The following is a 14,440-nucleotide window of genomic DNA, read 5'->3' on the forward strand; positions in this document are numbered from 1 at the left end:
TTAACAATGTCCCACTGTATTTCAATTTGTTTTCATTTTTTTCCATCAAATTTACTTACCACTAAAATCGCCAATAAACGCTATGCCGGTACCATTTCGATTATAGCCATACGTATGAGAGCCGGCAACATGCCAACCCGTCCCCTCATAGACCAGACCATCGTTGCCGATAAGGAAGCTGAAATTGAATTGAAATTCATGAAAGGTAATTAAGAGTCCGGCGGAATGACACATTCGAAAACAAAGATTCGAAATAAAAACACAAACAGGGGGATTTTTTTTCGTCTGCTCTGGGTGATTCAGACAAAGAGACGCTTAGTAACTTGTTGATAATCTGCAAAGTCTTATCTCAATAGCGTGATGTGAGTGCGGCTTATTGGGAGATGACAGAAATATATGTACGGAAAAAACTTAATATGTGGGAACTATACAAAATTATAGTAATTGAAAACAATTATGCACACAGGGTGAGATAAAAAAACTGCAACCAATTTTGGACTGCTGTCATTTCTAAGCCACTCGTCCGACAGCTGATAAATTATCCCCGTGACAGCTTATTATATTGTTTACAGGCGTACAAAAGCATTTTGCTGAGAATTTTCCAGAAAAAAAAAAAACAGTAAAGAAAATCTTAAAGTCGGGCGGGGCCGACTTTATGATACCCTTCACCACTTTGCTAATTTAGTAGAGCTCCACATAACAATTAAAAGTTTATAGTGGAGAATTCCATCATACACGCCATGATTATAATTATAATTTAAAGTTCAAAGGACAGAATATGTCGTAGCATTTGTATCTTTTAAATTCGGACTTGTATTGCCCATTTGGTGCACAACTAACTTGAAATCGGATAAAGATATATATGGTAGCTATATCCAAATCGGAACCGATCTCGATAAAATTTGGCAAAGATATTTCTGAGCTGTATTTGATATATTTCTCTGAATATCGTTGTTACGGAGGGCATATTACGGCTGTGGGTAACAAATACAACAAATCGGATGAACAATATATATGGGAGCTTTAGCTATATCTGAACCGATCTTCACCAAATTTGGCATACTAGCTTCTAGACTCAATTCGGTCGTAAGTGCCAAATTTCATACAACTCGGGCAAATATTAGACGATTGGTGCACAATAAAAGGTAAATCGGACGAAGTTATATATGGGAGCTATATCCAAATCTGAACCGATCTCGATAAAATTTAGCACATGTATTTCTGAGCTGTATTTGATATATTTCCCCAAATATTGTTGTTACAGAGTGCATATTACGGTTGCGGAGGACAAAAATAACAAATCGGATGAACAATATATATGGGAGCTATAACTATATCTGAACCGATTTCAATCAAATTTGGCATACTTATTTTCAGGTCCAATCTGATCGTAGGTGCAAAATTCCATACTATTCGGACTGATATTACACGTTCGGTGCACAATAAAAGGCAAATCGGACGAAGACATATATTGGAGCTATATCTAAATTTTGATCGATTAACTCCAATTTCAATAGGGTTCGTTCTTGGGCCAAACAAATGATTTGTGCAAAATTTCATCTGGATAGGGCAATAAATACGAACTGTACTTTGCTTACAAAAATACATGGGCAGACGGACAGACGGACAGACGGACGGACATGCATAAATCGACTCAGAATGTGATTCTATGCAGATCATCAAAAGGAACTATGGGTCTATCTCGTTTCCTTTTGCCTGTTACAAACAAATGCACAAAGACACAATACCCTGACCACCTTGTGGTGTAGGGTATAAAAACTATTCGTGATGAAATTCAAGCATGATAGTGTGACTTCTTTATATTTGGCTGGAAAACCCCGAGTGGCTATCGTTAGAGCACCCCAGCATTTAAATGTGAATAAATCTTGTGTGTCTCGTACCATCGCTCGTTACCGTGATACTGGTAGCGTAGCCCGACGTCAAGGAAGTGGACGGAAGAAAACAGCAACATCAGCGGAAATGGTTTGAAAAGTAAAGAAGCGACTTGATCGAAACCCGCGTCGCAGTGGCCAAAAAACGGCTCGTGAGCAGAACATATCGCAATGTTCCATTCGGCAAATATTGAAAAATGAGCTCGGGGTCGGGGTAAAGCCATTGAAATTCCAAAAAGTGCAAGAACTTACACCGCAACAGAAAGAAAATAGACTCAAAAGAGCTAAAGAGTTGCTTCGCTTGGCCGAAAGTGGTGAACTGCCGAATTTGGTTTTCTCCGATGAGAAAACATTCGTTGTCCAGCAGTTTGTAAACAAACAAAATTATCGTGTTTTCTTGCCAAAGAGGTCAGCTGAAAATTTGCACCTTCGGTTGGCCACCAGAACTCAAAGCCGGCGCCGCCATGGTGATGGTGTGAGCCGCCATAACAGCCGATGGTCGCTCTTCGCTCGTATTAATCGACCGTGGCATCAAAATAAATGCCGACCGAATATTATCGCGAAAATATTCTGGAGGGTGTATTAAGGCCTTGGGCACGCAAACATTTTGGCAGCATACCTTGGATATTCCAACAGGACTCAGCAGCATCGCACTCAGTACACGCCACCCAAGAATGGTTCAAATGACAAAATGAGGTTCCTCGCTTCATTTCCAGCGCACAATGGCCACCAAAATCTCCGGATACCAATCCGTTGGACTATTATGTCTGAAGTATTGGAGTACGGATGGCAAGGTTGGCCCTAAAAAATACCAAAGTGTCGATCACCTCAAGCAAGCGCTTCGCCGGGAATGGGCCAAAATACCACAGAGCAACATTCGGGCAGCGTGTGGCGTTTTCATTGACCGTTTGAAGGTCAAAATTCGTGCCAAAGGTGACCAATTCGAACAAATCTAAACTTATTCTAAAATTTGATGCTACAGTTGCCCATATTCGACGGACCTATCTGGCAACGCCATAACTTTTGACAGAGATGTCACATCGCTTAATGACATACCGCGTTTGAAGCGTCAGTTCAAGCAGATTTTTACCATGAACCAATACACGGCACGCGTGCGCTCAGAAATAGTTGAAATTTACAAGAAGTCAATTGTGAAAACTCAACCAGTGTTGAGAGGTCCCCAAGAACATCCCAAAAACGCCGTTCTCAGCAGTTGGGCATGGCTCGGTCCACTTTACAACGGATTATTCGCATTGATTTGCATTTGTTCCCGTACAAAATTCAATTGACGCAAAGAATGTTGCCTGCGGACACGCCTCGTCGATTGGAATGGGCCCAAAGGGTCCGTCGAATATGGGCAACCCTGTATTTCCGATATTTTTTGCTTTCATTTAATAAAATTTGAAAAAAAAAGTAAGAATGATGGCTTTAGACTTTGTTGCAGTTTTTTTTATCTCACCCTGTATAGGTCAACGATATTGTTTATCCTCCATATAATTGTACCTCCCGACATTCGGTATTTTTTGTGATTTTAGGTTCTTTTTTCAATGGCATTGTCTGAAATTCTACACATGAAGTTCCCTCTGAGTTTTCACCTCTCCCCACCCCTGAAGGAGAATTTTTCATATAGGTCCACCATTTCGTATAACCACCATACAATGGTGCCCCCCCCCCACACCGATATTCGGTATTTTTATGATTTTAGCCACATTTTTCAATGGAATAGTCTGAAAATCCACAAAAGGAGTTCCCTTTGAGTACTTTACCCCCTGCAAGAGAATTGTCTACAACGTAGATCTACGTTTTAGTATGGCTCCCATATAACACTACCCCCAGATTTTTGGTATTTTCAGGATTTTCACGACATTATTTACCGGAATTGCGTCAAATTTCGTTATTGAAGTTCGTAATGGGTACCACAACCTATGACAGCAAATTGTGCAGGTCCACGTCTTAGCATAGCCCCCAAACAACGGTAGCTCCATTTATTCGATATTTTGATGATATTAGCGGCATTATTCACCGGAATTGTTTCGAATTTCGTTTTTGAAATTCGGAATCGTTACTATAGCCTTTAAAAAAAAATTTCCAACGGTTTTTTTTTTTTTAATTTTCAAGTTTTTTTCCGAATGGAGGGTCGGCGGGCCGAACTTAGCTGATTTTTTACATGTTTCTACTAACACAAGATCTGCTGTGAAGATGGGAAATATCGGCCCACTCCTTCTGGTACCTCCCCCCCCACAAAGGGTTAACATTTTGAATATCCATGAAGCTCATTAGAAGCGAAATTAACATCCGATTCTATTCAGACTTGGCACAAATCAATATTTCTATCAACACTAGCTCTGTTATAAAGATGGTAGAGATCGGACCATTTCTTCTGGTACCTCCCACACAAAGGCTCAAAGTTTTGAATAACCCAAACGATTATAAAATCCGAAATAGGCATCCGGTTCTCTTCATAATTCACACATGTCATTATTATACCTTCCACCATGGTATGGAGGGTATATTAAGTTTGTCATTCCGTTTGTAACACCTCGAAATACACATTTTAGACCCCATAAAGTATATATATATATATATATATATATATATATATTATATATATATATATATATATATATATATATATATATATATATATATATATATATATATATATATATTATATATATATATATATATATATATATATTCTTGATCAGCATAAAATTCTATGTCTATGATTTAGGGATGTCCGTCCGTCTATCCGTCTGTCCGTCTGTCCGAAATCACTCTAGCTTCCGAACGAATTGAAGTAGATTGATAAAATTTTACTTAAATGTATGTTATGTCTGCAGGACTTTTGATATTGAAAATGGGCCATGTAGGTCCACGTTTTGGTACAGCTCCCACACAACGGTACCTCCCGATATTCGGTATTTTGATGATCTTAGCGACATTATTCACCGGAATTGTTTTAAATTTGGTATTTGAAGTTCGTAGTGGATACTACAGCCTATGACAGAAAATTGTCTGTGCAGGAGGTTCACGTCTTCATATGGCCCCCATATAACCGTACCTCCCGATATTCGGAATTTTGATGATTTTAGCGACATTATTCACCGGAATTGTTTCAAATTTGGTATTTGAAGTTTGAAATGGATACTACAGCATAAAACAGAAAATGGGCCATGTAGGTCCACGTCTTCGTATAGCCCCCATACAACGGTATCTTCCTATATTCGGTATTTTGATGATTTTTAGCGACATTACTCACCGGAATTGTTTTAAATTTGGTATTTGAAGTTCGTAATGGATACTACAGCTTATGACAGGAGATTATCTGTGCAGGTCCACGTATTCGTATAGCCCCCATATAACGGTACCTCCCAATATTCGGTATTTTGATGATTTTAGCGACATTATTCACCGGAATTGTTTCAAATTTGGTACTTGAAGTTCGTAATGGGAACTACAGCCTGTGACAGAAAATTGTCTATGCAGGTCCAGGTCTTCGTATAGCCCCCCATATATCAGTACCTCCCAATATTCGGTATTTTGATGATTTTAGCGACATTATTCAGCGGAATTGTTTCAAATTTGGTATTTGAAGTTCGTAATGGATACTACAGCCTAAGACAGAAAATTGTCTATGCAGGTCCAGGTCTTCGTATAGCCCCCCATATATCAGTACCTCCCTATATTCGGTATTTTGACGAGTTTAGGTAAAAAACCCACCGAAATTTTTTTGAGATGTCGTATTTGAAGTTTGTAATAGATGCTACAGCCTGTGACAGAAAATTATCTATGCTGGTCCAGGTCTTCGCACAGCTCCGATATAACGTTACCTCCCTATATACGATATTTTGATGATTTCAACTACATTATTCACCGTTTATTTCAAGTTTCGAATTTGAATATGGTAATGACTTATGACAAACAATACCTATGTAGGTCCACGTCGTATAGACCCCAATATAATGGCTATATTCGGTATTTTTAAAATTTTAACAGAATTTTTTTAAGGATTTCATTTTTTTGAGAGTTGCCAAATTCTTTCCAAATGTTGGAGGGTATTTAAAGTTCGGCCCGGCCGAACTTATTGCTTTTTAACTGGTTTTAAGCTTAAGCATAAATCATCCACAAACCACTTGTGTATACAAAACCACTCCTTCAACTTACTTATACGCAATATCATCCAAACCCAGCGTAGTTATCCCATAATGTTGCATATTTTGCAAAAGTTCGGCACATTTTAGGAAGGTATCGCATTCCGGTGTCACTGTGTGATGAATGATCACGTATTTAATTGGCACAGGGCGAAAATCAATATTTTTACTCAGCTTGCCACCCCATTGACGTTTCAGTTTGATGCGCGGACAATCGGCACACAGCGCGACATAGGCGAAGCAACAAACGGCAAGTGCGACATAGAGATGGACTTTTTTAAATGGCATTATGTACAACAAAACACTCTTCTTTATTTCTTGATGTTCAATTCTCCGAAGCCAACGAACAACTGAGTTGATGTTCGAAAATGCAAAAATTATTTAAATAAATGCGAAATTCGAAAACTATTTAGCGTTAAGTGATAAGATTGCTGGGAATCTCTTTGGACGAAGAGAATAAATAATTTTTTTGGCGGGGAATTTTTAATTATGTTTTTTTTTCTTATTTTTCATTTTGTTTTGTTTACGAATGATGATAATAACATACTTTTTGCTCCAAGCATTGAGGAGATCATGTACACATTGTTTTTGTTGTTGTTTTTTTTTTTTTCTTTCCTATAAATTCACAGTTCGTAGACTGGAGAATTCCTCAAAAAAATCCAATTGACAATAGTTTTTTTACTACAATCCGAGTCTGCGGATTTTTCTGGATTTCTACAGAAAAGAAAAAAAGATATACAAGTACATTTGCAGGGTGAGACAAAACAAGTAAAAAAGCTGTAAGTTCGGCCGGGCCGAACTTTTAATACCCTCCACCATTTGGTACAAATTTGGCAATTTCCAAAGAATTAAAATCCATTAAAAATTCTGTTAAAATCTTAAAAATACCGAATGCCTATACGACGACGTGGACCTGCATAGGCAAATTTTGTCATAAGTTATTACAATATTTAAATGCGAAACTTGAAGAAAAATCTGCTTATAATGTAGCTAAAATCATCAAAATACCGAATATCGGGGGGTACCGTTATATGGGGGCTATACGAAGACGTGGACAATTGTTTGGCATGGGCTAAAGTATCCATTACGAACTTCACATGCGAAATTTGAAACAACTCCGGTGAATAATGTCGCTAAAATCATCAAAATACCGGATATCGGGGGGTACCGTTATATGGGGGCTATACGAAGACGTGGACCTACATAGCCCATTTTCTGTTTTATGCTGCAGTATCTATTACGAACTTCAAATACCAAATTTGGAACGATTCCGTTAAATAATGTCGCAAAATCATCAAAATACCGAATATCGGGGGGTACCGTTATATGGGGGCTTTATGAATACGTGGACCTACATGGCTCATTTTTTGACTTAGCATGTAGTATCCATTACGAACATTAAATACCAAATTTGAAACAATTCCGCTAAATAATGTCGCTAAAATCACCAAAATACCGAATATCGGGAGGTACCGTTATATGAGGGCTATATGACAACTTGAACCTACATGGCCCATTTACGAACTTAACCTGCCTACTGGCAAAATATAAATGCGTGCATTTACATTTTAGCCTTCTATCTCAATTTGTTCGAAAGATTGCGTGATTACAACAGACAGACAGAGAGGCAGACGGACAGACAGACAGACACACAGGCAGACAGACGGACATGGCTAAATCGTCTTAGAATTTTACGCTGATCAGGAATATATAATATACTCTCCATAGTATGGTGCAACAAAGTCAAATGCCACAATTTTGACATTTTTTTTTAATTTTTATTGAATGAAAGCAAAAAATGTGGGAAATAGCATCAAATTTTAGAATAAGTTTAGATTTGTTCGAATTGGTCACCTTTGGCACGAATTGTGGTCTTCAAACGGCCAATGAAACCGTCACACACTGCCCGAATGTTGCTCTGTGGTATTTTGGCCCATTCCCGACGAAGCGCTTGCTTGAGGGGATCGACACTTTAGTATTTTTTAGTGCCAACCTTGCTTTCCAAAATACTCCAGACACAGTAGTCCAACGGATTGGCATCCGGAGATTTTGGTGGCCATTGTGTGCTGGAAATGAAGCGAGGAACCTCATTTTGTCATTTGGACCATTCTTGGGTGGCGCGTGCTGAGTGCGATGGTGCTGAGTCCTGTTGGAATGTCCAAAGTCTGCTGACAAAATGTTTGCGTACCCAAGGCTTTAATACACCCTCCAGAATATTTTCGCGATAATATTCGGTCGGCATTTATTCTGATGCCACGGTCGATTAATACGGGCGGAGAGCGACCATGGGCTGTTATGGCGGCCCACACCATCATCATGGCCGGCGCCGGCATTGAGTTCTGGTGGCCAACCGAAGGTGCATATTTTCAGCTGACCTCTTTGGCAAATATAAAAACGATCATTTTGTTTGTTTACAAACTGCTGGACAATGAATGTTTCCTCATCGGAGATCGGAGAAAACCATATTCGGCAATTCACCACTTTCGGCCAAGCGAAACAACTCTTTAGCTCTTTTGAGTCTATTTTCTTTCAGTTGCGGTGTAAGTTCTGGCACTTTTTTGAATTTCAATGGCTTTACCCCGAGCACATTTTTCAATATTTGCCGAATGGAATTTTGTTCAGCTCACGAGCCATTTTTCAGCCTCTGCGATGCGGGTTTCGATAACTTCTGCTGATGTTGCTGGTTTCTTCCGTCCACTTCCTTGACGTCGGCCTGCGCTACCAGTATCACAAGCGATGGTACGAGACACTAAAGATTTATTCACATCTAAATGCTGGAGTGCTCTAACGATAGCTTCTTGTGATTTTTCAGCCAACAAAAAAAGAAATCACACTACCGCGCTTGAATTCCATCACGAACAGCTTTTTTTCTGGAAAATTCACCGAAAAGCTTTTGTACGCTTGTAAACAATATAATGAGTTGTCACTGGAATAATTTTAACAGCTGTCGGATGAGTGTCTAAGAGATGACAGCAGTCTGAAGTTGGTTGCCGTTTTTCATTTCACCCTGTATGTGGTAGATAAATCTATATCTGAACCGATTTTCACCTTTTTTCAAACTGAATTCTGTCAGATGTACCAAAATTCAGGTCATTTGGACTGATATTGGTCAGTTGGTGCACAATTAACCCGAAATCAGTTGAAGATATATATGGGAGCTATATTCAAATCTGCACCGATCTTGATAAAATTTGGCAGAGGTACTTCTAGACTGTATCTGATATCGGGTACCAAATATCATTCTTGTGGAGTGCATATTACGCATGTTAGGGATTTAAACACCAAATCGGATGAAACATATATAGGGGAGCTATAGCTATATCTGAAGCGACTTTCACCAAATTTGATGTACTTGCTTCTAGACTGAATTCGGTCGGATGTTCCAAAATTCAGGTCATTTGAACTGATATTGGCCATTTGGTGCACAATTAACCTGAAATCGGTTGGAGATATATATGGGAGCTATATCTAAATTTGGACCGATTTTCACCAATTTCAATATGGTTCGTCCATGAGCCAAACAAATATTGTCTGAAAAATGTCATCTCAATCGGATAATAAATGCGACCTGCATTTTGTTCACAAAAATACATGAACAGACGGGCGGACGAATGGACAGACATACATAGATCGACTCAGAAAGTGATTCTATGAAGATCCTCCAAAGTAACTATGGGTCCACCTCGCTTCCTTCTCCGTGTTACAAACAAATGCTCAAAGACATAATACCCTTACCACTACAGGGTGTAGGGTATAAAAATACCAGAAGTTATGTAACGAAACAAGTAAAAAAGCAGTAAGTTCGGCCGGGCCGAACTTTGAATACCCTCCACCATTTGGAACGAGTTAGAAAATTTTCAAAAAATAAAATCCATTAAAAATTGTGTTAAAATCTTTAAAATATCTAATATCGGAAGGTGCCGATATATATAAACCTATATAGACAATTACCTTTTAGGGGTTGAAGTGCTCACAAAGAACTCCTTGTGTGAATTTTCAGACTATTCCGTTGAAAAGTGTGGGTAAAATCATCAAAATACCGAATATCGGAGGGTACCGTTATATGGTGGATATGCGATATCGTTAACCTATATAGAGAATTCTCTGTCAGGGGGTAAACTGCTCACAAAGAACCTCTTGTGTACAATTTAAGACAATTCCACTGAAACGATATCGTGGACCTATATAGATAATTCTCTTTCAAGGGATATGGTACTCACAAGGAACTTCTTGTGTCGATTTTCAGACCATTCCATTAGAAAATGTGGCTAAAATCATCAAAATACCGTATATGGGGGGGGGGGGGGTACCGTTATATGGGGGCTATACGATATCGTGGACCGATATAGCCCATCTTCGAACTTGACCTGCCTGCAGACAAAAGAGGGATCTGTGCAAAATTTTAGCTTCCTATCTTAATTCGTTTAGACTGTAGCATAATTAAAACAGACGGATAGGCGGACAGACGGACGGACATGGCTAAATCGACTTAGAATTTTACGCTGATCAAGAATATATACACTTTGTTGGGTCTAAAATGATTATTTCGATGAGTTACAAACGGAATGACGGACTTAATATACCCTCCATATTATGTATGGTGGAGGGTATAAAAAGCGAAGTTGTTGCATTTAAGGCACTGACTCCCCTCGCGCCTGCTTTGAAACGCATATGACCGTGAGTCAATGTTTGGTGCGGATTTGTTCGGTTCAGAGGCATAATTGGTTAAAGAAAAAGAGAATGGATTGGCCACTACGTTTTCAAGCCATGTTGGCTGAGTATAGTTGTGTTCCAGAACCTACAAATTAGTACTAATTCTGCTACAACGCGTTCCCGTACTGCAAAAACTAGCAAAACTTGCAGCTCTCTCGAGAAAAAAATGGCGCTGAGTGGTGCACATTTCGGCTTGTTTTAGCTACATGAATTTAGCCGAGCAGAAATGCGCAAATTGTGAATTTGACATTCAATTGGCAGGGCTAACAAGGTTGAAAAATGTATTGATACATTTCAATGTTCCCGCGTCATAACAAAAATAAAGAAATGATCAACTTAAAAACTAGAGGAAAAACTAATATTTGTAGTGCAAAAAAAAAAAGGGAAAATATGGAGCACTTTTGGATGATTCCAGTAGTGAAAAGGACTGGCTGAATGATGAATCAGATTATTAATTATTATTATAGATTATTAATTTAACGTATCGTCTTCAATACTAATTTTTTTAAATTTTGGCGTCCGTTTCAGTAAGGTTTCACCAGTCCGATTTGGACTGTTTACTCTTGGAATTTTGAATTTGACATTTTATCGCATTTCTGCTAATTCTCCGTTCCCTTATTTTTTGATCACACCTAATTGAGAATGACATTTCGAACTGTTCTCTCTTCAGCTAGTTTTACTACTAAAAAAGTACTGGAACACAACTTATTTGTTCACAAAAATTGAAGAGTGACATATTCGTAACATTTGAACAGGACAGCGCTACATTCCACACAGCCGTAACTACACGCGATTTTCAAAAAAAAGAAACAGAAAAAAAATTGGCGGAGTCAATATATTTCTGAGCAGGATAAAAGTCTATGTCGATTCAGCGATGACCATCCTTCGGCCTCAATATGTTGTTTTAATAAAAATGTTGACCCAAATTTGCCGTAAATTGGTAGTTTGTGTTCCCCATACGTAGGAAAGATCCTTGCAGGGAATGGTCTACACAAGTCCATGTTTTGGTGTATTCCACATATAACTGTAAATCCAAGTATTCGGTATTTTTCTGATTTTGTCATACTTTTCACTGAAGTTTTATATCCTCAGCCATATGGCTAAAGAGGGTCAATTCGATACGTCTAAAACGTGCCTCTTCGAAAAAATGGGTTTTAACCCTGGGTCTTTTTGGACAAAATCCGTTTTTGGACATTTGTAGTCGAACCAAGGGTGTCCGTCCAGACCGACAACCTGATGGCTGATGCACACGATAACTCCGGAAGGGAATATCCGATTTGATCCAAACTTGGTACATCGAAATATTATAATCAAACTTAGTTCGATTGCGGAGATGGGCAATATCGGTCCACTACTTCTGATACCTCCCCCACAAAGGGTCAAAATTTTCGTAGAAAATAATAAACATTATAGAACAAGAATAGATCATTAAATATTGTTGAAATTTTGTCGATCAAAATATTTGTACTAGTGCTAGGTTGGGTGCGAAAATGAACGATATCGGCACATTCCATCAAGTACCTCCCCCACAAAAGGTCAAAATTTTAAATAATTAAGACTCTTATAAAAGATAAAATAAGTATTCGATTGCCTTCAAATTTCACACATCTCAATATTTTTGTTAACACAAGATCTGGTTTGAAGATGGAATATATCGGTCCACTCCTTGTGGTTCCTCCCACACAAAGGGTTCAAAATTTTGAATATTCATAAAGCTCAGAAAACGTGAAATTAACATCAGATTTCATTCAGAAGGTAGAGATGGTGGGACCATTTCTTCTGGTAGTAGTATTGAAAAAGGTGACCCTTTGTGGGTGAGGTACCAGAAGGAGTTCGCAGATATATTATCTTCAGAATAGATCTTATATTAGCTAAAATATTTGCTTTTTTGAGAGTTTTTTTTCTCAAAATCTTGAACCATATGTGGAGGAGGTATCAGAAGAAATGGTCCGAACTCTACCATCTTTATAACAGATTTTTTGTTGATGGAAATATTAAGATGTACCCAATCTGAATGAATTCGGATGTTAATTTCGTCCCTTTATTTGCCGAAAAATCGCCGTAAACTCAATATTTAAGGAGTTATGCACGTTTTAAAGTTTTCAATAATTCATGCCTTAAAAAGTGATCACAAATATACCGGAAGGAGTGGACCGATATATCCCATCTTTACCCCAGATCTTGGGTTAATAAAAATATTGTGATGTGTGTAAAATGAAGAGAACCGGATGCTTATTTCGGATTTTATAATCGTTTTGGTTATTCTAAACTTTGACCCTTTTGTGGGAGAGGTACCAGAAGGAATGATCCGATCTCTACTATCCTTATAGTAGATTTTTGTTGATGGAAATATTGAGATTTGTCAAGTCTTAATGGAATCAGATATTATTCGCGTATTATGAGCTTTACGGATATTCAAAATTTTGACCTTTTGTGGGGGGAGGTGGGGAGGTGGATGGAGTGGACCGATATATCTCATCTTCACAGCAGATCTTATGTCAGTAGAAATAATGGGATGTGTGAAATATATAGAGTTTTTAATGCTTATTTCGGATTTTATGATCAGTTTGGTTGTTTAAAACTTTGGCCTGTTGTGGCAGAGGTGCCAGAAGGAGTGGACCGATATGTTCCATCTTCACACCAATTCTTGGGTTAATAAAAAAATTGTGATGTGGGGAATTTGAAGACAGTCGGACTTTTCCATCGCATTTATAGGAGTTATAATTATTCAAAATGTTGACCCTCTGTGGGGGAGGTACTCGAGGGAGTGAACCGTTATTGTCCATTTTCGCACCTGACCTAGCACTGATGCAAATATTAGAATTTGCAAAGTTAGAGCAAAATCGGATTATCCTTTTTCTTTCTTTGCAGTACAATATATATATTTTTTGAAAATTTTGACCTTAAATGGGGATCTACCAAAAGAAGTGGACCGATATTTTCCATTTCTAAATTCGATTTAAGTTTGATAAAAATATTACGATGTACCATGCTTGGACCAAATGGGATACTCCCTTCGGGGGTTATCGTGCGCATCTGCCAGACAGACGGACGGACGGACATCGCTAGATCGACTCCAAATGTCTTGAAACAGATATGGTCCAAAGAGACCTAGGGTCTAAAACCGTTATTTCGATCAGGCCCGTTTTGGCCGTATCAAATGATATGTACCCTCTCTAGCCATATGGCTGAGGGTATAAAAACTGAATGACCGCGGGGTAAGCTAATAATCGAGTGGCATATTAATGTATCGGTTACTTACTTGTAGGCAATGTCTCTGTATTTCTTTTGATTCACATGAAACGATTGCATATTTTGAACGATTCTCGAGCACTGATCAAAACTTGAACATTCCGGTGTCACCGAGTGATGCACCACAACACGTTTCACCGGTATGGGACGATAGACAACATTGTCACTGGTTTTACTGCCCCACTGATGACGCCATTTGATTTCGGGACAATCTGGTATGCAATGCACTATCGGCTCACATTCGCAATCGCTGGCTATGATGGCTATCAAATAGAATGAACCGAACAAGAGAACTATCTGCCGAGGTGGAGGTAGCATCTTGGTTATGCTTTTAACTAACTTAACTGAATTGAAATTCGGGATGAGTGCCGTATTTATAGTTGGAGGAAATTATTGCAAAATCATTGAGCGATCTTAAGCGAGAAACGG

At 38.5% G+C, this 14,440-nt stretch overlaps 1 protein-coding gene across 1 annotated transcript in view; it reads right to left on the bottom strand.

The window, feature by feature from the left end:
- Positions 1-14,440, bottom strand: part of LOC105262052 (peptidoglycan-recognition protein SA) — a 17,660-nt gene extending 3,220 nt beyond the window's left edge. The window contains 2 exon segments of the mRNA XM_059119070.1: positions 60-178; positions 14,022-14,440. Coding sequence (XP_058975053.1) covers positions 60-178; positions 14,022-14,329 — 427 coding nt within the window. The 5' untranslated portion in view covers positions 14,330-14,440.

Source organism: Musca domestica, unplaced genomic scaffold (assembly GCF_030504385.1).
Source record: "Musca domestica strain aabys unplaced genomic scaffold, Musca_domestica.polishedcontigs.V.1.1 14, whole genome shotgun sequence".
NCBI lineage: Eukaryota > Metazoa > Arthropoda > Insecta > Diptera > Muscidae > Musca > Musca domestica.